Genomic DNA, 27,760 nt, shown 5'->3' on the forward strand with positions numbered 1-27,760 from the left:
AGTTTGAGAAATAACACATTTAAATATTTCAAATAAAAATTATATTTTCAAAGTTTGTATTCCCCGAAACACACAGCCTTGTGCTTGGCATTGGCAACTGAGGTTCCATCTGCAATACAGAAGCTGGTGATGAGAAGCCAGTTCAATGATGTATAATATTTTATGCCGACTACATTTTGCCTTTCTTGAACTTTTCATTACGCGTGACCAAAACAATAATCATGGATTTGAGCAAATTTAGCCTTTTGGGGTTATAATTTACTATTCAGATTAATTATTAATAGGGTTGTCATCATATATTTTACAGGAGCTCAATCTTCCACTAATTTCCACATCAAAGTACAGCGCCGACTGTTCGTGAAAAAAGGTTATTCGATATGATTCATGGAAACACAAAAACCTCTAAACTAATCATGTTGAATTATAATAAAGAAGTACTTGAGGAAGATATATTGCACTGGTCATCACAATCCCTCCAACCCTAAAAGTAGAAACTTTGGGGTGGTGAAGCAATTAATATTTAATCTGAATTCGTTGAGTTCCTATCTAATAAGATCATTTTTTTTAAAAGAAAATTAGGTTGGATTAGATTTTAAGATAAAAAAATATTTAATCCAATTCGTTCTGAAGATAATATTATAATTGAGTTTTATATATTCAAGGATAATAACTACAAATACCTCTCTTTTTATATATTTTTTCAATTAGATCTCTATCTTACCTACTAAAAATAATTTATGTATATCTAATCGGATCAAGTGTAAGTTTTTACTCTAAAAATTGAGTCAGATTTCAGGTCAAGTGAAGTTTCGCTTAACCTGGATCAAGTGACGTGTATAAGGTAGTATACTCAGATCATGTAACGAGTAGAAATGTGTTATATCAAATCAAATTCAGGTGGACAAAAATCGAACCCGACCTACCCATCCCGATGAGTGCAAGGCTGTTCCATTTGGGGTTTTGGGGCATAGCAAAAAATACACACATATCTCCATCAGATCAAGATATTGGGTATCATGCATGGGATACGACTAACTGACTCTCCAGGATTAAGTTTTTATACCACTTTTTATCTTCATTTTCCGTATTATATAATGATACATGTTCGAATCTGTTTGATGCATTTGGAGGGTTGTTTTGTAGCTGTTATTTGTTTATATTGAATTGTCTTGAAGTGGGCAATAATGAAATAGAGGTAAGTTGGAAATGATGTTAGTATATGGTTAGTCTTAAAAACGCCAAACGTCCCACGTAGCTCTCAATCTTTTCATGAAAAAAGAGAGACTTACATGGAATTCAAGGTCGACATCAATGCCCATGCACATCCTTCCCTACACACACTTCCCCCACCCCCCAAACGGCGTCAATTTTGTATTCATGAAATAATATCATAAAAAAAAACTCTCAACCTTCGATGTCATAATTCTATTGTACATATCTTTTAAGAAGATGATCCGTATTAAATTATATTAAAACATTTTTTGACGGTTTAATTTCAAGTTAAGTGTCCAATTAGATGAGATAGACATAATAGATAAATGTAACGATGATCCGTAACAAGAGTTTCCCAAAATTTAGCGAGGAAAAATATTACACTTAACTGGAAAACATTAATCCCACGTCTAAAAGAAAAATGGATGAGATATTTAAATGACTCTAAATATTAATGTTAAACTCTAAACCTATAATACATTAATACTAAACCTTAAATAGGATAAATTATAGTAATAGAACTCTAAGAATATTTTTAACCTCAATATATAAAATAATATTATTTAACTAATACATGTATAAATATAAAATATAAAATGATACAAAAAATAACATGAACACATTATAATATATGAGTTTAATATTGACTTTTAGTGCCTAAAGAATTTTAAAAAAAAATATGTGTCTAATGTTTTTTGTGTTACACTTTTAGGTGATTGGACCGTAACCGTCGTTAAATTTATTTGTTATTTGACACGTGTAAGCCATATAAAATTTTAAAAAATATTTTTAAAAACTTAAAATTATTATTTTTATAAAAAATCCCAAAATTTGTTGAAATTATAAAAAATCCAAATCCCAAAAACCTTAATTTTAATCCCCTCACCACCACCTGCCATCACAACTGCCGCCAATTGGTCGAAATCTCGAAGTACCCGATTGTTTGGACACCTAATAGCCAAATCCCCAATATTCAAGCGATGATTGCAGTAAAAAAAGGATGATTGCAGTAAAAAATGAATGATTGCAGTGGTGTGATTCCTTTCGACGTCGATGATTCCGGCTATTCTTCGTACATCTGTCATCAAAGTTCATTCATCTATTGTCGGGGATGAGGATTGAAAGGAGAGATGGATGGAGAGAAAGTATGGGGATGGAGAAAGTGATTCGGTAGGCGCAATGGGGTTCTAAATTCTTTTCCTTTTTTAAAAAAATAATATTTTTATTTAGAAAATTCAAAAAAATATAAACATGACACATTTCACTTAACGGTTTATTTTAATGTTAGACATCTAAAAATGTAACAAAAAAAATTAGACATATAATTTTAACAAAAAATAAATAAATATTCGCTAAAAAATAATTTTAAATATAATTTAGACATTTATGACGAAAATTTCTTTTTCTTTACACGGTCACAAAGCCGTAGTTTGACAGACCTATTCAAAGAAAGTACAACTACAGAAAGGAACCCTAAAAGGAAGCTTTCAACCAAGCTAATAATTATGGGCATAAAAGGCTTCGATATTTCTTAATCAGGAGAGGATTCAATTGCACGTTAAACAAGCATGGGGTTAATGGCCCTCCACGTATCATGAATGAAGCTTTTGAATATATCATGCTTTCACCCTCACAAAATCATCCTAGTACTTGCCAGATTATCTTTACCATGCTTGCAGAATATTCTCTCTTCACTGTTCTCTGCTTTCATATCCCTTTTCTATGTGTACGAGGTGCTCATACGTATATGGATATGATTGTTTTGGAGTACATAAAATTTATTAATTCTTATTTCCCATTTATATTCATACAATGATTTTAAATCAATATAAAACTAAAAAATTCTTATGTCCCTATGTAATTCACAATGAATATTAGTAAGAGTAAATATTTTGAGATATAATATTTAAATTCACCCTTAACGTCTAACAAAATAATTCACTTTGACTTTTTTTTTTGAAGTACTCTTAACTCATCATTTTAGGACAATATGATTCGTTACTAAATTGGAGCTATTAGTTAATTAATGATCAATACTTGTTATTATTGTATAATTTTTATATATCCAAAACAATAACATAAGATATACGTTATTACTTTAATGCACATAATATATGTCATATCATCAATCATGTACATATAATATGTTACACACCTATTATTTATAAAATTAATTATTATCGACTAAAATTTCAAATATGATAATATCAACTATTTATTTATTGTATTAGATCTTTTAACTAAATTTATGTTTGAATCTTAACGTGAAGAAAATAAATCGAATTAACAAAAGTGATCTTATAATAAATTTAAACTCCAAGTTACTTCAGTGGTTAAAAATATAATTGTTACTATTAGAAGTCTCAGATTCGAATATCATAGACTATAAATATATTTGAGTTTTCACTGTCAAATGATTGATAATCTTTAAAACAAATACTCATGTAATCACTTTAGTTCAATAAAAAACGATTTTTCTTATAAAATGAAAGAATAAGATAGAGGAAAAAGACATGAAATTTATATAAATATATAGAAGATATCAACAATCACTTAGTTCAATAAGATGAAGTATTAGATCTTTTAAATAAAGTTAAAAATCTTAATTCTAACGTTTATAAATAGAATAAATCTAAATAAAAATATTATCATCATCTGTGTAGTGTCTAATTTAAATTAATTAATTAATAAATTAATAAAAAGATTCTTGAAGTGAGAGACGGTTGGCAGAATGGGCGTACAAGTTTGTGTGGGTAGAAACAGCCTTGAAGCTGCAATACCAAGAGGTGGGGGCGATGTGGGATTGTGACACTATTGAGCTCCCCCGCCTTATTCCGCTCCACGTGGGAGCATCATCTCCTTCCTACTCACCACCCTTCTCTTTGCTTCTCTGGCTTCATTCCCACTCATTATTTCTTTCTTTCTTTTACTTTATTATTTCCCATTTTATTTTATTTTATATAAAAAAGATCAATTCTATCTTCATTTAGCTTTCAAGAAGTGGGTCCGTAGAATCAAACGAGGATGTTGGGTCATTTTCTTTGCTTCCTAGTTCTTCTAATCTCTTTCCTTCCTCTTTGGTTTAATTGATTTTCACCTCAACTGGGTCAAATCATAGTTGCAATCCCTTCAGTATGCATAAATTCAAGATTTAGTCCATATACAATACTCCTTATATATATATTTGTGTAAACTACACATTTAATTCCTAAACTATCAATTTTGATCTATTTTAATACCTAAACTTTTATTTTTTTTAAAGTCATACCCAACGTTTAGTGTTCATTTCATTTTAGTACCCCGCCGTAAAAAAAATTAACACGTTTAGTACCTAAACTATATGTTTTGGTCCGTTTTAATACTTAAACTTTTTTTTTAAACATAATGTTAAATTTGGATGGGTTACTAAAATGAAACAAAACTAAAGTTTTTAACGATGAGTACTAAAATGAAACAAAGACTAAACTTTAGGTATGATCTTGAAAAAATTAAAAGTTTAGGTAATAAAATGGACTAAAACTGATAGTTTAATGTTATGAACGTGGAGAAAAAGGGGAGACTTTAGGGATTGTAATCAGGAATCTAGGGATTTCAAGTAAAAAATTAGGGGAAATGAAAACTGACCTGGAGCAGAAAGCCTAAGCAAGGATACCAATAGAGGAACGGATGGGGCTTGCGGATGAACAACCCACTACTGGAAGGAAACCTTGAGCAACGATCATTTTTGATAGTATTGCCAGCTGTATAGAATAATTCTGTTAGATTTCTGTACTGAAGGAATTTAAGCAACAAGAATTGTAATGGAAATCATTACGGCAATTTAATGAAAGTTCTTCTTCTTCTTAAGTTTATTCCTAATTTTCTCAAATCCTCAAATTTCTATTTGATTTCGTTATAAGCTATAACAATTGGTAATCAAAGCTTAGTAAAGATCCAACTTCAAACTGGGTAAGCAAAAGAAAATCCAATAGATGGGTGAAACGGTTGAACCAGCAGCCACACAAAGCAGTCACGAGAAAACAGGAAATGAAACTCGGATTCCTAAATGGTGGGAAGAACAAAAAGGAGAATGGGAAAACTGAATGAAGACTATGGAAGATAGGATGGATGAAACCCAAGGATACTTGCAAAAAATATTGAGCTGTGTATCCAAGGTGAACGATGAACATGAGCAGAACACTCCTGAAAAGAATGACCAAGTAATTACTACATCTCTGCATAAGTCTGAAGTAAAAAATCCTACACAAGTGACAGTGATAAATGAGCATGAAAAATATTATTTTTACCCTGAAGAACCTGGAGTATTACCTCCTAAACCAGAATACTACAAACCACCTATTCCACTATGACAAAACCCGAAATTGAATTTAGAAGGGAATAATCACCAAGCTGGAAGCACTTCACTCTCTAAAGACCCATATTTGTATGAAAAAGAGTGTACAAAACCAAACCTTGACATTAAGACCCAAGATAGAATTACATATGTTTGAAGGTGAAAACCCAATGAGTTGGGTAAAGAAATGCCAAAAGTACTTCACCATTTTTGCAATTCCTGATGAACAGAAAATGAAAATAGCAGCAATGTATTTAACAGGTAAAGCTGAAAATTGGTATAATGAATATATTATGTAGAAGGGGCAGGAATTCATGGAAGATTTATGTAGCAGGTTTTGTGACAAGAACTATATTAATGTGATTAAAGAATTTAGTAAACTTCTGCAAAAATCAACAGTGGAAAGCTATCAAGAGAAGTTTGAGGAGCTCAAACCATTCATGCTACAACACAATTCCTATTTAGGGGAAGACTATTTTGTGTCTATGTTTTTGAGTGGATTAAAGGAAGAAATTAAACATTGGGTAAGGATGCATGAACCCAAAAGTTTGGATGAAGCTTATAGGAAGGTCAGGCTGTGTGAACTATCATTAGAGATTGAAGGAAAAAAGAAGCAACACTCACTCAAAAACAACTACCAGGGGACATATTTTCAAGCACAAAAGTTTTAGGTTGTATCATCGATCCAGAAAAATTCAGTCACCAATTCTCCAAACAAACAAACCTTGATTGAGTATCGAAGAGCACATAACCTGTGTTTTAAATGTAGAGAAAAATTCACTCCTGGTCATCAATGCAAACTTAAACATCTTAATATGATGGAGGAGGAATAAAATATAGAGGAAGATGAGGAGGAGAGTAAGGAAGAAGAATCTGAAGATAAGGAACAATGAGCTTTGGAGATTTTCATCAATGCTCTTGTTGGTAGTGTGGGAAACAATACTCTGAGGCTTCAAGGAGTAATCAAAGGAAAATCCTTGAACATTTTGGTAGACGGTGGGAGTACACACAATTTCATCATTCCAAGATAAGCTAAGGAAGGATTGGAAGTGGAACAAACATATCATTTGGCTATCACAGTTGCTAATGAAGAGAAATTATATAGCACTGTCAAGAGTAACAAGTTGAGTTGGAAAATGCAAAGGAATGTCTTTGAGTATGATTTTAGAGTTTTGAATATGGGGGGAAGTGACATGGTGTTAGTAGTTGATTGGATGAGTCAATATAACCCAATTCTCATGGATTTCAAGGAGTTGACTATGACTTTTAAAATAGGGGAGAAGAAGATTAAACTGGAAGGAAAAAAGAGGTGTCCACCCATGAAATTGATTTCAGAATCCAAACTGCAGATGATTACTGAAAAAGAACCAGAAATGATAGGAGAAACATATTTCTTGAACATGGAAATAGTATAATCCAACCTTCCAGTTGAACTACAACCATTAATAGAGGAGTATCAAGATATTTTTGAAGAACCTAAGAAAATGCCTCCTATTAGAAGTCATGATCATGTAGTGATACTCAAAGAAAGAGCTCAACCAGTAAATCTCATACCATATAGATTTCCAAACCCATAGAAGGCATAAATTGAAAAACAGATTAAGGAAATGTTATCTACTTCAATTATTCATACCAGTAAGAGTCATTTTGCTTCACCTTGCATGTTTGTAAAGAAAAGAGATGGGACATAAAGGATGTGTGTGGATTACTGACAATTAAATGTTGTGTCAGTAAAGAACAAATTTCCAATTCCAGTAGTAGAAGATTTGTTGGATGAATTAGCAGAAGCTTCCTATTTCTCTAAGATAGATTTGAGATTAAGATATTGGCAAATAAGGGTTAAAGAAGAGGACATTCCCAAAACAGCCTTCAGGACACATCATGGGCACTATGAGTTTAAGGTAATACCCTTTTGGTTAACAAATGCACCTGCCACTTTTCAAGCACTAATGAATGAATTATTTGGTCCTTATTTGAGAAAGTTTGTATTAGTATTATTTGATGATATTTTGGTGTATATCCCTAACCTTTCAGCTCACAAGCAACATTTAAAGGTAGTGGTGGAAATTTTAAGGATCAATCAATTGTATTCTAAAATGAGTAAATAATTTTTTTGGATAACCTAGAGTGGAGTATTTGGAGTATGCAATTTCTACAGGAGAAATTTCTACTGATCCTTCCAAAGTTGAGGCAATGCGGCAATGCAGCAATGGCCAGTACCAAAGAATCTCAAGTCATTGAGAGGCTTTCTAGGACTTACAAGATATTATAAGAAGTTCATAAAGGGGTATGGAGAACTAAGTAAAACACTGACAGGTTTACTAAAAAATGGAGCATTTATTTGGAATACAGAAGAAAAAAAAACTTTTAAAGAACTGAAGCAAGCTATATGTGAAGCTCTTGTACTAGCTCTTCCCAAATTCAACAAAACATTTTTGCTTGGAGACTTATGCTCCTGTACTAGCTCTTGTAGTAGCTATGTGTGAAGCTCTTGGAGTAAAAAAAGGAATAAGGGTTGTTTTGATACATGAATGAAGACCCTTTGCTTATTTGAGTAAGGCTCTAGTGCTAAGGCATATAGATTTATCCATTTATGAAAAGGAGTATATAACAATACTCATGACAATGTCTAAGTGGAGACATTATCTAGAAAATGGCCTTTTCATAATCAATATGGACCACAAACGTTTAAAGCACTTATTGGAGCAAAAGTTAACCACTAGCATTAAAATAAAAAGGTTATCCAAACTGTTGGGGTTGGATTATGTAATAAACTATAGGAAAGGCATATTGAATGTGGTTGTAGATGCTTTGTCCAGAAGATTTGAAGACGAGAAGGATGTTCAAAAAATGAAGAGGAATAGGAGTGCTTGCAAATGACTACTACTATGTTAGTTCCTGAATGGGTGAAAGAAATTGAGAACAACTACAATGGGGATATTTTAGCTCATAAATTTATTACAGGTTCAATAATCGACTCCAATAAAGAGTCTGATTTAGAAGTTAACTAAAGGGGTGTTGAGGTAAGAACAGAGTTTACATTGGGGAACATGGAAATTTAAGAAAAAAGATAATGGAGTGCTTGCATGATTCCCCTCAAGGAGGAATTCTGGATTTCAAGCAACCTACCATGGCATCAAAACTTATTTTTACTAAAAAGGATTGAAAACTCAAGTGATGAATTGTGAAGTATGCCAAAAAATAAAAAGGGAGAATATGACAACACCAGGCCTGTTACAACCTATTGCTATTCCTAGTCAAGCCTGGGAAGTTATTACCATGGATTTCATTGAAGGACTACCACAGTCAATGAAATCCAATTGCATACTGATAATAGTGATAAGTATTCCAAATATTGTCATTTCCTAGCCATATCCCATCCTTATACAGTAACTGATATAGCTAGGACTTATTTGGATCAAGTTTATAAGTTGCATGAACCTCCCAAAGTAGTTATATCTGAAAGGGACAAAACTTTCACAAGCCTTTTTTGGAAAGAGATGATGAAGCAGTTTGGGACTACAACTCTTTTCAGTACGCTTACCATCCAGAGACAGATGGGCAGACTGAAAGATTGAACCGGTTCTTGGAATAATACTTGAGAAGTATGTGTTTCCTCAAACATGGTACTTGGGCAAAATGGTTACCACTGGCCGAATGGTGGTACAATACTAACTATCATAAATCCCTAGGAATTACCCCTTTTGAAGCATTGTATAGGTACAAGCCTCCAATGATTACTTGGACTAACAACACTAATGTCAATTCAGTACAGGAGATGATGGTCGAAAGAGAGCAATTACAAAAGTTACTTAAAGAAAACCTAGCTAAGGCCCAAAATGTATGAAGCATAATGCATACAAGAACAAAAATGACAGAGAATTCCAAGAGGGAGAGGATGTTCACCTCAAATTACAACCCTACAAGCAATCTTCAGTAAATGTTAGGAAGAATCTGAAGCTAGCAGCAAAGTACTATGGCCCTTACAAAATTAAGAAGAGAATAGAATCAGTTGCGTGTCAATTGGAATTGCCAACACATTCTAAAATTCACTCTGTTTTCCATGTAAGTATGTTAAAGAAGAAGGTGCGTGAAGGAGTAATTACCTCGAAGAACCCTCCAGAACTCAGTGATGATGGACAGATGAAAGTCTATTCGGCCATTGTGCTCAACAAGAGAATGGTGAAGAGACAAAATAAGGTTGTTACACAATTGTTGATACAGTGGTCGAACTTGGGAGCCGAAAACACGACTTGGGAAGATTATACTGTGTTGAAGTCCCAATTTATAGACTTTGATCTTTGGGGACAAGGATCAAGTGAAGGGGAGGGAAAGGTTATGAACGTGGAAGAAAAGAGGGGTTGTAATAAGGAATCTAGGGATTTCACGTAAAAAATTAGGGGAAATGAAAACTAACCTAGAGCAGAAGGCCCAAATAAGGATACCAACAGAGGAACGGATGGGGCTTACGGATGAACAACCCAATATTGGAAGGAAACCTTGAGCAACGATCATTTTTGTTAGTACTGCCAGCTGTACAGAATAATTCTGTTAGATTTCTGTACTGATGGAATTTAAGCAACAAGAATTGTAATGGAATCATTCTGGCAATTTAATGAAAGTTCTTTTTCTTCTAAGTCTATTCCCAATTTTCTCAAATCCCCAAATTTCTATTTGATTTCGTTATAAGCTGTAACATTTAAGTATTAAATACATAATTTACCCTATATGTCTTTGCTCAAGGATGGAAGAAGCTCTTAAACTTCTAGAAAAATCAATTAATTTTTGAATTATTTTTTAAACTAACGGATTAAGTTAATTTGTCTTTCAACATAAAAATTGAATCAATTAAGTATTCAAATTTAAAAATTAAATCAATTAAATATGCGAATCTAAAAATTGAATCAATCAAGCTCTCGGATCAATTTTGATTATTAAATCTTTTAAAGAAACCTTTTGGAGGGGTTCTTCCGCATGTAATTTGCAATTTTTTTAAAGATTTTTTAAAATACAGATTAATTTTAAAATATTATTAAAATTTAGAAATGTCACTTGACAACACCATGACATGTGGTGTCAACTGATCAAAATAATTATTAGATTTATAAGTCAACTTCGGTCAAATAAATAAACTGATGAATTTTCGAAGTACAAAATTTTAATTGGGTGTAAAAAAAAAGCTTACGAGCTTAATTGATAATTTTTTTAAAAGTCTGAGGACTTCATGCACCTTTGATTTTTTTTAAAACGATATCCATCTCAATTCATCATGCTGACATGCATGCATGAATCTTTTATAAGAAAGAAACCGTAAATTTTAAGAGAAAAACGCATCATAAATCGAAGGCTTAATACAAAAATAAGTTATTAAAGAATGCTTCAAAAAAGTTTTGGTGACTAAAGAATTTTTCATTAAAAATATACGTCTAAAGTTTTATCCGTTGTATTTTTAGGTGTCTAATCTTAAAAAAATCGTTAAGTGACACATGTCATATTTATATTTTTTAAAAAACAAAATATTTTTTAAAAATCTGGACGTAACATTTGTCACTTAATGGTTCTTTTAACAGTAGACACCTAAAAATGTAACGGAAAAAACTTTAGACACCTACTTTTAACGAAAAATTCATTAGACACCAAAAATTAATTTTAAGTGTAATTGAAGTACTTATTTTTATATTAAGCCTAAATCTAAATCTAAATCGAGCTTGAAAAATCAGAAGGGTTACTACGCACAATAATTAATAAAATTATATAGATGAATAAAATTTCGTACAAATTTGGAAATGATGAGGAAACAGTAGTGGAAATGAATTCATGCATTCGATATTTATTCCTTTTCTTGTTTGATATAATAATTCAACTAAAAAGATCACTTACAAATTGATTTTGGTGGAACGTATACAATATTTTAATAATTGATAATGGAATCTCAATATTGGTATGAAGTCTACCACCACATTCCATGTTGGACAATCAAGCTCTACCTTCTCAATGACAACCACTCTCTCCTCCTAATACCTTCTTAATGCTAAAAACTCCCTAAATCAATAAATAAAGTGGCAAAATTATAAGTTAAATTTTTAATTTAACAGAGGGGCCAAAACTTGAATTTAACCCTTTTGAAATGATAGATATTCTTTTTTTCAAATAATCTAAGGTAATTATAAGGTAGCATATATTTAGAAATTTTTTAACCAATTAACAATTCATACCTTGGAGGCACAACTACTCGAATTCAAAACCTCTAGAGATAATAATATTACCTTCAACCGCTAAAGTTACTTGATGAGTTCGATAAATAATTTTTTTTAAAATAAAATAAAATCCCACTTAGTCTTAATTAGTATAGTTATTACAACGTCTAAAAGAACATAAATAATTTTAAATTTACAAGTATAATATATGAGATTCTATTAAATATTTCATAAAATAACAAAAGTTAGCCATTGGCTTGTGATTTGGAATTGACCCCTTTCAATTTGCATTATTATCAAATATTGTGATCACATGGGACCTTTTACACCATTTTATCCCTATTTAAACCCCTCCTCCAAACCACCAACATCAAGTTCTCTTCTCAACAAAGCATCTGTCTTCATTTCTCTCTTTCATCTCCGGTTTGTGTTCATCAGAAATCAAAACCAAAAACACCAAACAAAGAACTTTAATAGTTTTTTTTCGACAATGGATCAGAGCTTGTTTCATGAGCTTCACGAAAAGGATCCAGATTTGTCTGAACGTAAATGGACTTTGGTCAATGGTCCGGTCATAGTTGGTGCTGAACCATCGGGGCTAGCCACTTCTGCTTTCCTAAGAGAGCAAGGGGTGCCCTTTGTGGTGCTTGAACGAGCCGAATGCATAGCTTCTTTGTGGCAAAAACGCACCTACGACAGGCTTAAGCTTCATCTTCCAAAGCAATTCTGTCAACTCCCTAAACTGCCTTTCCCTGAGGATTTCCCCGAGTACCCTACAAGGAAGCAGTTCGTTGAATACCTTGAATCATATGCTAAGCATTTTGATCTCAACCCAAAGTTCAATGAGTGTGTGCAGTCGGCTTTTTATGATGAAACCAGTGGTTTCTGGAGGGTCAAGACCGTGTCGAACAAGGCCGAGTTCGAGTACATTTGCCGCTGGCGTGGTTACCACCGGTGAGAATGCCGAATGTGTCGTACCGGATATCGAAGGGTTGAAGGATTTCGGTGGTGAAGTTATCCATGCTTGTGAATACAAGTCCGGGGAGAAATTCGAGGGACAAAAAGTGCTTGTCGTCGGCTGTGGCAACTCCGGCATGGAACTCTCTCTTGATCTTTGTAACCACAATGCTTCACCATCAATGGTGGTTCGCAGCTCGGTAAGTTATTAAAATTTCAAAGCATGCAGTACATAAACATGAAATGGAGATCAAATTCTAATGTTCTGTTGTTTTTTTTTTTGTTAACAGGTTCATGTATTTCCAAGAGAAGTATTCGGGAAATCGACATTCGAAATCGCTGTTTCGATGATGAAATGGCTGCCCCTTTGGCTCGTTGATAAACTGATGTTGATTTTGGCTCGGTTGGTGCTTGGAAACGTTGAGAAATACGGGCTTAAACGCCCATCAATGGGACCATTGGAGCTCAAGAACGCAAAAGGGAAGACCCCTGTATTGGACATTGGTGCATTGGAGAAAATCAAATCAGGTGACATCAATGTTGTTCCCGGAATCAAGCGGTTCACGTATAAACAAGTCGAGCTCGTTAACGGCGAGAGGCTCAACATTGACTCGGTCGTGTTGGCGACAGGATACCGCAGCAATGCTCCTTCATGGCTGCAGGAAGGTGATTTCCTTTGCAAGAAAGGGTTCCCAAAGGCACCATTCCCACATGGGTGGAAAGGGAATGGTGGACTGTATGCAGTTGGGTTCACAAGAAGAGGGCTCTCAGGTGCTGCCTCAGATGCCATTAGGATTGCCCAAGATATTGGGATGCTTTGGAAACATGAAACTAAGCAACACAAAAAGATTTCCATTGCTTTCCACAGAAGATTCATTTCACAGTTCTAAACTCTCAATCCTCAGTGCCAAAAAAAAAAAAAAAGGAATTGAAAATATTATAAAATACCCAAAAACAGAACAGGCAGCACAGGCTGACAGAGCCCTCTCCAAAGGCCCAAGTTTTAAATCCTTTGGGCATTTGAACACTGAGGATGATGAGGCTTTTCGATTTTCTTTTTTCTTTTTGTAAAATTATAGTTTATTAACAAAGTTAAATGATACAGATCCCTTTCATATTTAATATGATTGAGTCGAGTTAAGTTGGAGAGTATTATTTAACGTTTAAATTTTATTTGAATTTTTTTAGTAGCATCGATTTATAAAAGTTGAATAGAATATATTAGTTTGAAATTTTATTTAAATTTAATCATATTTATATATAACGTCATAGTATTGATTGGCTTTGGTTTAAATGATTTTTCCTATCCATATACAACATACACATATTTATTCATGTTCTTCTTAATATGTGTGATTAGATCGGTAATGTTATTTAATAAATCAAATATTATAAAAAATACATAATATATATATGATTTATTTTTTAAAGAAGTGATTTTTAAGACAATATTGATATAAGTATAAAATAGTTAAGAAATTGACGTGAACAAAAAATTTATAAAGAATTACAGTTAGATGATTAAATTGAATAAAATAAAAAAATTAAGAGACTCAATTACGAAAAAAAAATATTATCATAAAGAAGAATAGAAATTACACATGTAGTCTGCCGTGATTGATGAATATGTGATTTAAATTAGATAAAGAAATGAACTTAAAATTAAAAAAAAAAGAATGAAAGAACAAAAGGACGAGAGACTAAATCACACAATAATCAATTTATCTAATTAAAATTAAAGTACAAAAACAACAAATTGTTAATATTCAATTTTTCAGTTATTTAAACTTTTGAAATTCAAACTCTAAATCTAAATAATTTAATTTGAATAACTTAATATTAAAAAATGGATAAATTATGTAGATAGTCCCCTATGTTTTTTATTTGACCGACTTTGGTCACTATTTTAAAAATTAAGGGGGAATGGTCCCTAATATTATCAATCCATTCAATTTTAGTCTCTAACATTATCGATCTATTCAATTTTAGTCCCTCGGCCATATCATGGACTTAAACAAAAAGGGGTTAATGAAAAATTAATGGTTGAGGGACTAGAATAGAACGAGTTAGGATCCTTTCACCTTAATTTTTAAATTAGTGACAAAAGTCGATTAGACCCTAAAAATAGGGGACTATTTGTATAGTTTACCCTAAAAAATCAAAATTTTAAGTCAAATCGGGTTAGGATCCACTTACACTGTGTAAAACCATTTTAGTTTTACACTTTTTAGGATAATTGGATTGAGAAAAATCAAAGGCTCCTTGTTTCCGCCCAGTGACTATGTCTCATTTTCTATTGTTATTCTCAGTCTTTAATTTCTCTCATCCAATGGTCCTAAAAAGATATACAACTAAACAATTTTACGCAATAGATCCTGCCCCGTTCTTCCTTATTATTGTGAATACTAAGATTCGACCCTAAATACATTAGAAATACTCAATGTTCAAACCCCTAAACTTAATAAATGAAACCTTTGCATGTACCAATTGAATTAAGTTTAAGATTCTTGGAGCCTTTTTACTTAAATTCCTTTCACAATACTTTACCTATTGACTCTCTTGCGAGTTACATGACATATATGCTTACAAATAGGCATCAAACAAGCTCTAAAATAAAGGAAAGGGCACAACAGATTCAATGATTTACAGATTATGAGGGGTTGTAGGTCACATACTCACATGATCATGAGGGACAATGGAACTTAACTCAGATCCCACCACCACATTCTTCTCTTATTTTTCCAAATTTACACTTAGATGTTTTCTGTAAAGTATATCCCACAACTGAGAACCTAGAACAATTCTGATATATTTCCCAGAGTCCACGACCGATTCGAATCATAAACCTGTTAGATATGCAATGAGCCATGGGGCTGTTCTGTTCACATTCCCCTAGTAGAACATATAGACATCCTGAATTGGTTTGCAAAGACAGTGATTCAGATATTACAACAGGGGGAGCTTTGAATTCCCTTACACAGCAGCAACTAATCAGTTTCTTGTTGCTCTTAAGACACTTTCGCCGGTTTATCTACATGTTTCTTCCATGCCCCTATGATTTGAACATCACTGATAACCATAGTAATATGCATGTTTCTAGTCCCTTAGAACTTGGACATCACAGTTAAACAATACTGAAAATAAACACATGGGGCTGCTACCATTTCCCCTTGCCAAAATGGCAAGTTAGTTTGCAAATGGACCCCCGTCACTTTTCTATCTTGTGGAATATATTTGTGTAAGTCAGAACTTGTTTTCTTCTTTCACATGGTTGGGTCGACTCGAGACTCCGGCAGGGTGGACCGGAGCGAAGCAAGGATCACATGCAATGGCATGGACATTGAATTCGTCACAATTCTCCGGTTGTTTGTTCGTCGATGTCTAAGATAAATGTTTAAGTCTTGTGTCATTTCTTACTATCCCGAATAGTTGTTCCTAGTCCTACAAGAGTTTTTAGAAACTCTTTTGGGTATTTCTCAATATATGGGTCTATAACCTTGGAGACTATGATGGTGACAATAAGGTTTGAGTATAATAACTAACATTTGGATTAGGACCTAAATTTTAAACTTTGAAAATTAAGGGATTAAAAATGACTATCAAAAGAATTTGGTTTATTTAGTTTTATATTGTAGGACGAAACGTACAAGGTAAAAGACCCACTTAAGAGAATCATTCTGCGTCGCCAGTGAATCAATCGACTTCTCCCCGCAAATTTCATCTGCTTTTGTTCAATCCTTTTAAAGCAATTGCCTTTCGTTCTTCAAATGGAGTGGAGGAAACTTTTTAGATGCTCAGATGGACAAGAACTGGAATTTCCCCCCATCTTTCAAAGAAGGGATTCCAACGGTTCATCCCCCGTCCGAAGTCCTTGATGCCAGAATCTCTGAATGGAAGCTCTCCTTAGTGGGGAAACTTCTCGGGGCTGTTCTAAACCTCGATTCAATTCAACGGATCACCAACAACTTATGGACAAACGCAACTCAGGGCTCTCGTGTCCAGGTTAGTAAAGCAGGAAGAAACCTCTTCATTTTTTCTTTCAACTCTGAGATTGCTAGAGATTGGGTCTTGCACAATGGTCCTTGGGACATTCTTAATAAGCCTCTGATTCTTAGAAAATGGGAGCCAAACCTTAAAAGGCTTAATTTCGATCTGTCAAAAATCCAGTCTGGGTTCACTTATTCAACATGCCTCTTGAGCTCTACTCTCGATCTGGACTAAGTTATATTGCCAGCACAATAGGGGTTCCTATCTTAATGGATTCGATCACTGCTTCAAAAACAAGACTGGAATTTGCCAGAATTTGTATCGAAATTGGTGCTACTGATATTTTCCCCAAACACGTTGATGTAATTCTCAAAGATGGGGGAGCAATTTATGTTTCTGTTGATGTTCCTTGGCTACCACCTAACTATAGAAATTATGGAGTTTTTGGCCATATAGAGAAAAACTGCTTCGAAAAATTAGATACAGCACCGGTTGCAACAAAAGTTTGGATAAAAAAGAGAACATTAAATGAAAAATCAGAGGCACCAGCATCAGGAAATGAAACTTTGCCAGAACAGGAGAAAGTAGTTCTTAAGCTTCCAGTACTGCGAAACACAAACGAAGGTGGGCTAGAACGTGATCCAGTGTTCACTGGAACTAATTCAGTTCACGTTGCTACTGTTGCTGAGCAAAATCATATCGACAGAGGCCAAACATTCCCGGACCAGGAATCTTTGCAAAAACATACATGAACAGTTATAAATATTCCAGTGCTGGAAAACATAAATGTAATTGTGATAAGAAGTGGTCCAGTGCTCATTGAAACAAATTCAGTTCATGTAGCCTCTGTAGCGAAGGGAAATCACAACGATGCAGGCCAAACATTTCCAGAACTTGAGGACTTACAAGCAGAACACTCATCTGCCCTTAAAGATTCTGATTGTGAGGATGAGTCGATTGCTCCTGAACAATCATACAAAACTGATGCCTGCAAAGAAACACAACCATCATCCAATTCTACACATGGAAGAAGCAGACCAGTAAAGGACCACTCAAAAGCTATCCTAGCTGGATCAAGAAATAAATTTGACATCCTTAATTCAATTGAAGAGAATTCATCCGTCCTAGAGGGTCAAGCCAGGAAAGTTCGTACTGAATCTTTAGGTGTTGCTAGTCTGCTCAATGATCTTAAAAAGAAAAAGAAATATCACTTAGATAAAGCAATCAGTTCAAGAACAGGAGGTAATGGGGGTGCTTCAAACTCTCCTACCTAATGAATTTCTGCTTTTGGAATATAAGAGGGCTAAACAGTCCTCTAAAGCAAGACAAAGTACTTCAAAGGGTTTATCAAAATAATGTTGATGTTCTCTGCTTACTGGAAACACGTGTTAAAGAGGAAAAGGCAACAGTGTTATTCCAAACAAAATTTTCAAGATGGAACGTCTGCACAAATTACGAGTTTGTTGTAAATGGGCGGATCTGGCTTCTATGGAAAAAAGACATGGACCTATCAAATCTGTGATATTTCTGCCCAATGTGTTTCTGCCAAAGGATCCTACCAAGACATTCATTTTCTTATAACAACAGTCTATGGCAGCAATGACGGAACTACCAGGAAACATCTCTGGCATCATCTGCGAGCACTTGACAGGAACTGTGGTCCTCTCTCTTAGATTCTAGGAGGCGACTACAATATTATTTTACATCCTAACGAAAGCTCAGATCATGATCTCTTGGGCCCAATCGTATCTCCTGAAATGAAAGAATTCAAAGATGTCACTCAAGAGTTAGCTCTTCATGATCATCCATTTTTTGGACCATTGTTCACTTGGAGCAACAAACAACAAAACTCATTCCTTACAAGGAAGTTTGACAGGATACTTATAAACGCTATATGGGTGAAAGACTTCAAAAATTCATTTGTTGAATTCCTTGCTCCATGACCCTTCGATCATTGTATGGCTTTAGTTTGCCTCAACAAAGAGATCCAAGCTAATAAACCAAAGCCTTTCAAATTCTTCAATTTTTAGACTATGCACCCTAATTACTTGAAAGTGGTTCAGCATTCTTGGGAATAAACTATTCAGGAAAACCCCATGCACGTTCTCTTCTACAAACTCAAACGCCTCAAATTGTTCTTAAAGAATCTCAATAATGAATGTTACAGTGACATATCAACTCATGTAAAGATTAAGAGGACAGAGTTGGAACAGCAGTAACTATCAACTTTAAGAGGTGAAAGTGCATGCGAGAAAGAGCATTACCTATAAGAAGAGTTAAAATCTCTTGAATAAGATGAGCTAATGTTCTTAAAACAAAAGGCTAAAGCTCAGTGGCTAAATGAGGGTGACAAATGCTAAAAAAATTTCCACTCGGCCGTGGCAATCAAACACAAGCGGGACATAATTAGGGTGCTAGTTGACGAGCAAGGAAGACGACTTGAATCATTCGACACAATGGCCTCTGAGGTGATTGTTTTCTTCTCCAAGCTTATAGGTACATTATACCTCAATATAACCGACTGCGACCCTATTCTTCTTAAAAACCTACTACAATTTACAATGCCTTCTGAAGCTTCTTCTGGCCTAATCAAGGAAGTATCAAGAAAGGATATTAAAGAAGCCATTTTCAATCAAGGCAATGAAAAAACTCCTGGCCCGGATGGATTCACACCTTATTTTTTCAAATATTCATGGGATGTGGTTGGAGACGATGTGGTGAGCGCAATACAATACTTCTTTCAACATTCATTCCTTTTACCAGCTTTCAATGCTACTACAATTGCATTGGTGCCTAAAGTACCAAATCCAAGCATGGTTAAAGACTTCCGGCCAATCTCCTGCTGCTCTGTTGTTTACAAGACAATTACTAAGATTTTAGTAAAAAGGCTGACCAATCTTCTCCCCAGGATAATTAATCTGAATCAATATGCTTTCATAAAAGGAAGAAGTATCGTTGACAATACTCTTCTCACACAGGAACTGGTGAAAGGTTATGGACGGAAAATAATTTCCCTAAGATGTTCTTTGAAGATTGATATCCAAAAGGCCTTTGACACTCTCCATTGGGGCTTCATTTCAACAATCCTAAATGCTTTAGAACTACCAAAAACCTTCATTGGTTGGATTGAAGCTTGCTACTCAGATGCAAGATACTCCATCTCTTTCAACGGAAGTCTGATCAGATACTTCAAGGGTGAAAGAGGAATAAGGCAAGGTGACCCCCTATCCCCTTTTTTATTCGTGCTGTCAATGAATGTGTTGTCCAAAATTCTTAATTTAGCAGCTGCAATAGGTATGTTTGGCTACCACCCTAAATGTAAGAAGATAGGTCTCACTCATTTAATGTTTGTGGATGATATTCTTATCTTTTGCAAAGGTAATCTGGAATCTGTTATGGGAGTCACTACTGTCCTAGACAAATTCTATGAAATGTCTGGCCTCAAGCTTAATGCAGCCAAATGCGAATTCTATGCTGCTGGTATTCCTATAAATATTTTGGAGTCTATTCACAAAACTATGGGGTTCAAACAAGGATGCTTGTCTGTGAGATACTTAGGGTTCCCTTTGGTAACAAGGAAACTCTTCGAAAAGGATTGTGTTGTTCTCATTGATTATATTAAGTCCAAGCTTTATCACTGGTCAGGGAAACTCCTATCATATGCAGGTAGACTCGAACTTATAAGAGTTGTCTTGTTCAGTGTTGCTAACTTCTGGTGCAGGCAACTATTTTTACCTCAATCTATTATTACAAGGATCGAGCAACTATGTTCTTGATTCTTCTGGAAAGGCTCCGATAAAGCAGCTACTAGAGCTAGAGTAAGTTGGGGAATTATATGCCAATCAAAATCTGAATGAGGTCTTGGTTTAAATGATATAAAAACATGGAATAAGGCGTGTATGATCCAACTCATTAGAAGTATCCTAGCGGGTGAGGGCTCATTGTGGGTTGCTTGGCTCAAAAACTATGTATTACATGACAGAGACTTCTGGCAAATTGAAAGTGGAACTAATGCTAGCTGGAGCTTCAGAAAACTTCTTAAACTAAGGAGAGATGCCAATGTTGTTCTTTCAATGGAAAAAACAACAATTCGCACAATATGGGAAGAGCTTCGACCAAATCAAGACAAAGTTCCTTGGCATAACTTGATATGGTTTCCTTTACACATTCCCAAACATAGCATGATTGCTTGGATGGCCATTTTGGACAGACTTCCAACCAAAGACAGACTCCAACACATGGGAATTGTTAGCGACAGATTATGTTTCTTATGTAACACGACCCAGGAAACAAGAGACCACTTGTTCATTGAATGTCAGCTGTCAAGTTCACTTTGGAAAGACATCCTACAACTCACCGACTTGCAGAGATCTCCATTGTCTTGGGATAATTTGTTGTCTTGGGCATGTGTTGCTTGGAAAGGTAAGTCCCTCCTAGTTACTATTTTGAAGCTTGCTTGGACTGCTTTTATTTATTCTCTTTGGGAAGAAAGAAACAAAATGTTATTCCAATGTAGCTCAAGAAAAGTTGATGATATTCTTAAAACAATCAAGGAGATTGTTAGTATTCAACTAAGAGATAGGAAAATTAATAAACTAGATAGAGTTAATATTTCTCTTTATAATCATTGGGGTATTGATTAACCTTTTCTGTAAGTTGGTTGTTCATTCTCTATACTGGTTTGTACTGGTTTATTTGATGATTGTATTGTGGCAGGTTATTGCTCCTTTTGGGTAATAATATTCTTTTATTTATCCAAAAAAAGATCTACTTAAGGCTCATGACTCATTTATTTCTAAATCAAATAAAGAATTCTAAAGTTTCAAACCAACCCAATCAACTTTTTCATTTACAAGCAAAGCCCAACGAGTTTCTCCATCTTCAACATAAACCAGCTTGAGCTTGGGAGTCAATGGCTCAACGAAGAAATGCCAACCCTTGTTGGTCCGGAGCGTGGGTGCATCATTTGGGCCCAGGCTTGAGGAGACCGTGGCTAATAACCCAGTTGTTGTTCACTCCAAGACTCGGTGGTACTTGTGGGTTCAAATGATTTTGCTTCTGCCCAATGAACCAAGAAACCCCATCTTTGCTTGATACATGAGATTCTATTTGTATTTCATAAAAGGGTAAAGTACACATGATTTCCTGATAATAGACATCATTTTATTAAGTTATTCGACTATGAAATGAATTTTATTAAATCCCTCGATTATTTAAAGTTACAAAATGATCATCACACTGTTCATATGTTCTAAACTAGTCCTTTTTTTTGTTAAAAAAATGACGATCCTCTTAGTTGGATGTTAATTTACTGACTGTAACATGATAAAATTATATTTTAATAGTGTCTACTGGGACCGTCATTGTTTTCAAGCACCAACTCTACGACATGATATTTCAAGCATTGGCTCGACGACATAATGTAAATATAGATTAGATTCACAAAATACAACTCAAACAATTATACGATCATATTTTATCATATTCTAGATAAAAGATTAACATATAACTCAAACAACCATCATTTTAATAATAGAAAAAGACGAGTTTTATAACTTTTAATATATAATCAATGAACTTAACAAAATAACACCCTATATTCAATAACCATTCGTACACCATTTTGCGTACTTTACCCTTGATAAAATAACAAAAGTTGGCAATTGACTTATGATTTAGAATTGGCCCCTTTGGGCTTTCTTTTAGACCCTGTTGGTTAGGTAGTATTACACTACAATCCCAGCAAATTCGGAAAGCCGGTCAACCAAAGAATTGGGTCCTTCCAGTTTTCACATATGTTTCAGAATGTGATCACGTCCCTTTCACACCGGCTTATCCCTATTTAAAGCCCTCCTCTCCCCAAATCAACATCATCCACTTCTCTTCTCGACAAACATCTTTCTCAATGTCTTTCTTTGTGGCAAAAACGCGCCTACGACAGGCTTAAGCTTCATCTTCCGAAGCAACTCTGTCGGCTCTCTAAACGTCATTTTTCCCTAGGATTTCACTGAGTATTCAACAAAGAACAGTTCATTGAATACCTTGAAAACCATTTGCCAGGCATTTCGATATCAGTCCAAGCTCAATCAGCACATGCAGTAAACCAGGTACAATGAAACCAGTGGTTTCTGAAGGGTCAAGATCGTCATCACGAGCGGCTCAAGTAAGGCTCTCGTGAGGATAGTCTTGACAAACATTGGTCTCAGCATACCTAGCTGACTGCACACACTCATTGAACTCTGGGTTGGTTTCGAAATGATTAGCACATCATTCAAGGTATTCAATGAACTGTTTCTTAATTTGTCGGGTATTCAGGGAAGTCATCAGGGAAAGGTGGTTTGTTATAGAGTTGATAGAATTGCTTCGAAAGATGAAGCTTAAGCTTGACGTATAGACAAACTGAGCTCGTCGATGGCGAAAAACTCGACTTGGACTCGGTTGTTTTGGCAACCAAATATAGCGGCAATGTTCATTCATGTCTTCAGGTGAGAAAACGTCGGAAAATTGTTGGAAAAAGGGATTTTTTTCTTGAGTTTTGTATACATTTGACAAATAGTTGAATGATGTAGAGGAAGGTGAATTGTTTCGCAAGAATGGGTTCCCACATGGGTGGGAAGGCAATTGTGGACCATAAGAGGTTGGGTTCGCCCGTGTCGAGTACTCAAAGCTCTCATTTATCAAATTGACAGTTCAAGTTTTCTGTAAAGCACATTCCAAAACTTGCAATATATTATAGTAATTTTGTCGAAATCCTTAAAGCATAAGGACACTGACATCACTACACTGTCATGCAATGAAATTTATTGGAATTCTTTGATCAATTTCAATCATAAATTTCTTACTGTTTTGAATTATAAGAGAACAATGACATTTAAATAAAATCAAATAATAATATTTTTTATTACAAACAGTAGTATATGTTCTAGAGATTCTCAATCATATGACAATGAATGTTCAAATATTATGTAACCATTGACGTTCGAACTCTGGATCTCTAAGGATAACAATAACTTTTTAACCACTAAATTAACTTGATTTATATTAAACAATTAAATTTTATAGGAATTAAATTTCTAATTTTGAAATATTATAATAACTTTTAACAAACAAAAAAGCCTTATAAGTTTAGGCTAAACTATATATTTAGTATCTAAACTATTAATTTTGATCTGTTTTAGTATGTAAACATTCATTTTTTAAAATGATACCTAAAGTTTAGTTTTTGTTTCATTTTAGTACTCTTCGTTAAAAACTTAACGTGTTTAGTACCTAAACTATCAATTTTGATCCGTTTTAATATCTAAACTTTTAATTTTTTTTTCAAAATTTAACTTTAAATTTTTAACATATACTAAAATAAGAAAAAAACTAAAATTTAAATATAATTATAAAAAATAAATATTTAAATATTAAAATAAACTAAAATTAATAGTTTAGATACTAATGTCACTCATAAGTTTAATATTGTAGGATGAAACGTACAAGTTAAGAGCATTTTTGAGGCTCAACTTTTTCATTTGCAAGCAAGCAACCAAAACCCAGCCCACAACCCGGAACAATAAGAGCGAAACAAATGAGTAAAATTCCAAAAATAGCTGCTTAAAAACAAGAGATCAACGATCAAAATCTCAACAAACAAACAAAAAGACAAATTAACCGGAAATCAATAACCATGGCAATTACATCTCATCTAGCAAAGCTGCGCTATGTTCCTGTAGACCGTCCTGGGTCCTTCTCACACCCTCCATGCACCGAATTTCTTCATATTCAAAGCAGCAGAGCTTCGCCAGCAACCAGCTTGAGCTTGGGCATCAATGGCTCGACGAAGAAATGCAAACCCATGTTGGTCCGGAGCATGGCTTCCTCATTTGGGTCCAGGCTCGAGGAGAGTGTTAAGAAGTCCGTGGCTAGTAACCCAGTTGTTGTTTACTCCAAGACTTGGTGCTCGTGGGTTCAAATCTCATTCTCCTAATTTTTTCATGTTCTTTTTGTTGTTGGAAATTTTGAATAATTTTGGTGATTTTTTTTGTGTGAATCGTACTTTTTGTAGAGAGATTTGCGATGTGTTTTTTTTTTGTTTTCCTCGTTCGCAGGTATTCCTCGGAGGTGAAATCATTGTTCAAGAAACTTGGTGTGGAGCCTTTGGTTATTGAATTGGATGAATTGGGTTAGTCTTTGTTTCAAAATTTTGCTTTTGTTATGTTTATACTATGAATTTTATTTATTTTCCTTAGGCTACTCAAATATTGCAAAATGTTTTAGAGATACTATAGGGACGTAAGCAGAATTTTATGATAGGAGCAAATCTTATAAATTTAGGCAAAACAGATTAGCAATAGAAAATATAAATAAAATACCTAAATTACATATATCGATATCTGGCTATCACCATACCTATCCTTACATCTATTAAGTCAAAGGAAAGGTATTTCCTTTTTGGCACCTAGAGTCCCACCTGTTCCACCCAAATGTGTACCTCCTTTGGTTCAAATTGAGGGAGGTGCACTCTGTTGAAAAAGCTTCGGGGGTATGTGAGTATCCAAAGACAATTTCTTTGATGACGGGAGACGTCTAGATCCTGGCCATCGAAGAAACTATTTTCCTGTCTTGTGATTTTGGTTTGCTTTGACCAATATTTTGAACTTTATTGGATTAATTGATGAAAAGTGAGTGCTTTTTGATATCTTGGTGAATTTGAGTTTGCCATATAGTTTAGAAATGCATTTATCTTGATAAATGTGATTCATTGAAGATGACTGAACGTTTCAATTGTGGGGAACCACGTGAGTTTCTGATGGATGAACTATTATTCTTAGCAGAAACTCCATCTTTGCTTCTTGGCTTTGTCAAGTTGATTAATAAAATTGAGAGTGAGATGATGAATGCAATGAATACGAGTCATGCAAAATTTGAAAAATATCAACTTTGAAAATTGGTATGTTTTCTGCTTAATCATAGAAACAAACAATAAAGAATGGAAATTTGAGGGAAACTAAGTTCACGGTGTAGATGAAGTTATAATGAAATTTGAGTATGTCTTGTAGTTCTTCAGTACACTTCTACAACCGGTTTAAAATTTAAAATTTAAATAATGAAAGACTTGGATTCATAACCTCTTTTGGCTTTTTATTGTAACCTTGAAAATTTTAACCAATAAGATAACTAATCAGTTTCAATAATTTTCATGTCCTAGTTTGAAACCGTAACAGTAAGTCACCGTTGATCACGTGTGATACTTTCTCTTTGAAAAAATGATTGGGAAGCTGGAAACTGAGTTCATATAACATTAATCTTATTCAAAAGAACATGATTTCTGGGTTGTAATTTATGTTTCCTTTCTCCAAATATCTCAAACTGAACTGTGCGGCCTGTTACTTTTCTTCTTAATATTGATGTTGCTTATGATAAAGAGTTTTATCTTTTTCAGGTCCCCAAGGTCCCCAAGTGCAGAAGTTGCTGGAGCGGCTTACAGGGCAACACACCGTTCCAAATGTTTTTATTGGTAAGTTTATTGAATTAGTATGTACCTAACCAATATAGAACTCTGTTTGTAAAATGGTATGCATGGCTTATTGCTTTCATACGTATGAAATACCAACCAGTCCATTTATTATCTTTTATTTATTTATTTATTAAGCTAAGGTGATTACAAAGTAGCATCTGTTCTAAATACTCTCAGCCATTCCATGTATTATCTTTAATGTTTACCATTCTATGAAAGGCAGAATTATAAGGCTGTGTCGTAAGGCTTGTTATTACAAACAGAATGGAAGTTTATCATAGTCTAATAAGAAAATCAGTATGAGCATCATGACTTGGCACTTGGCTTTTCTGTTTTATTTATTTATTTTTGGAAATTTTGAACATGGAATAATGAAACACGGTAGAAAGTAAGTTTTGTTAATGTTCTGGCTAAAAGAATTACTTTTGAAAATAACTGCCTTTTTTGGTGATGATTCTAAAAGAAGTTGCAGAGACCTAAAAAAATATTGCTTTTGGTGCCTGCAGTGTTATACTTTTGAGCTACAACCTTAGGAACTTTATTTAAAGCGACCTGTTAGATAACTAATGCCCTAACCTTTATATGCTTCACACAGGGGGTAAACACATTGGTGGCTGTACAGGTATTACTGCATTTCCTTCTCTTGAATGATACAATCCATTAAGGCAATGGTGGCTGTATAGTTATTTTTGTGCTTTTTCCGTATGAGTAACTTGGGTTTACTTGGACTTAGAGACACTTACTGTTTTTTAATTTGATTAAATAGATCTTCAGTTATCGTCGCTTCGTGTTCAATTGCAGATACTGTCAAACTACATCGTAAAGGAGAACTGCAATCTTTGATGTCAGAAGCTATTGCTAAAAGTAAGGAAAACTAGCTCACTTGATATGATCTTGTGGCCAACTTTGGATCCTATTTCAATGGCATGCTATTTCCTGTCTCTATAAGGGAAAATTTTCATTCTATTACATTTATTAACTTCGGAACCGCCTAAGTTATGGTTTAGAAATCTCTCCATTCAAACTATACATATTAAAATTATGAAACTCTCATGTTATCTCATGTGAAACCATGTTTGATAATGTGACCAGTTGGGTTTAGCGATTCATGAATTTCTGGAAAAGAAGAAATGAATAAAAAATAATGTTGCAGACAGCAAGTTTACAAGTACTTGGTAGCATTACTATGTTTTGTTGTAAATGGAGACTTTTTCGAATTTATCGTGTTTAAAGATTGCTTTTTTTGTTTCTCCTTCCGCATAAACAGGTAATAAGAAAAGAATTGACGAGGACTTCTCTTCCGATGATGGATATTGGGGTTAGGACGTCCCGTAGGGTAATAATGCATTATCATGGCCTTGTAGGATTGAAACTGGGAGATGTTTTAAGGTTTGGGGATGGTGTGATTTTATATGCTTTTAAGATGGTCACCATGCAAAGCCTGGTGCAAGTGTTATGTTTTGCCATTTGTGTTGTCTTTTGCATTATTGGCATCGAATGCCTTAATGGCTCAATGTTACACATTGCAAAGTAATATCAAACGAAAATTTCAGATTATAAAACAATAAAAAA

The 27,760-nt window shown here is 34.2% G+C and overlaps 2 protein-coding genes and 1 pseudogene across 2 annotated transcripts; all 3 read left to right on the forward strand.

The window, feature by feature from the left end:
* Nucleotides 1–12,232: 12,232 nt before the first annotated feature.
* LOC120153010 lies at nucleotides 12,233–13,589 on the forward strand (annotated as a pseudogene).
* A 3,366-nt stretch (nucleotides 13,590–16,955) lies between these two features.
* LOC120153011 lies at nucleotides 16,956–17,960 on the forward strand. The gene is made up of 2 exons (XM_039165045.1): nucleotides 16,956–17,394; nucleotides 17,458–17,960. Exons 1-2 carry the CDS (start codon nucleotides 16,956–16,958, stop codon nucleotides 17,958–17,960), a joined length of 942 nt encoding a protein of 313 aa, XP_039020976.1.
* A 3,498-nt stretch (nucleotides 17,961–21,458) lies between these two features.
* On the forward strand, nucleotides 21,459–27,532 carry LOC120152983 (monothiol glutaredoxin-S10-like). The gene is made up of 7 exons (XM_039165030.1): nucleotides 21,459–21,555; nucleotides 24,211–24,633; nucleotides 24,780–24,853; nucleotides 26,114–26,188; nucleotides 26,784–26,810; nucleotides 26,990–27,052; nucleotides 27,456–27,532. Exons 2-7 carry the CDS (start codon nucleotides 24,359–24,361, stop codon nucleotides 27,509–27,511), a joined length of 570 nt encoding a protein of 189 aa, XP_039020961.1. The 5' UTR covers nucleotides 21,459–21,555; nucleotides 24,211–24,358; the 3' UTR covers nucleotides 27,512–27,532.
* The last annotated feature ends 228 nt before the right edge of the window (nucleotides 27,533–27,760 follow it).

The sequence above is a fragment of the Hibiscus syriacus genome, unplaced genomic scaffold (genome assembly GCF_006381635.1).
Source record: "Hibiscus syriacus cultivar Baekdansim isolate YM2019G1 unplaced genomic scaffold, ASM638163v2 tig00111097_pilon, whole genome shotgun sequence".
Lineage (NCBI taxonomy): Eukaryota > Viridiplantae > Streptophyta > Magnoliopsida > Malvales > Malvaceae > Hibiscus > Hibiscus syriacus.

Excerpts from the sequence above, each read along its gene's own strand:
- LOC120153011 (XM_039165045.1), top strand. The coding sequence starts at position 16,956 with ATGGATTCGATCACTGCTTCAAAAACAAGACTGGAATTTGCCAGAATT. Across the intron at positions 17,395-17,457 it reads GCAAAATCATATCGACAGAG|TGCTGGAAAACATAAATGTA; the intron begins GCCAAACATTCC and ends TAAATATTCCAG.
- LOC120152983 (XM_039165030.1), top strand. The coding sequence starts at position 24,359 with ATGGCAATTACATCTCATCTAGCAAAGCTGCGCTATGTTCCTGTAGAC. Across the intron at positions 26,811-26,989 it reads ACACATTGGTGGCTGTACAG|ATACTGTCAAACTACATCGT; the intron begins GTATTACTGCAT and ends GTTCAATTGCAG. Across the intron at positions 27,053-27,455 it reads GTCAGAAGCTATTGCTAAAA|GTAATAAGAAAAGAATTGAC; the intron begins GTAAGGAAAACT and ends CCGCATAAACAG.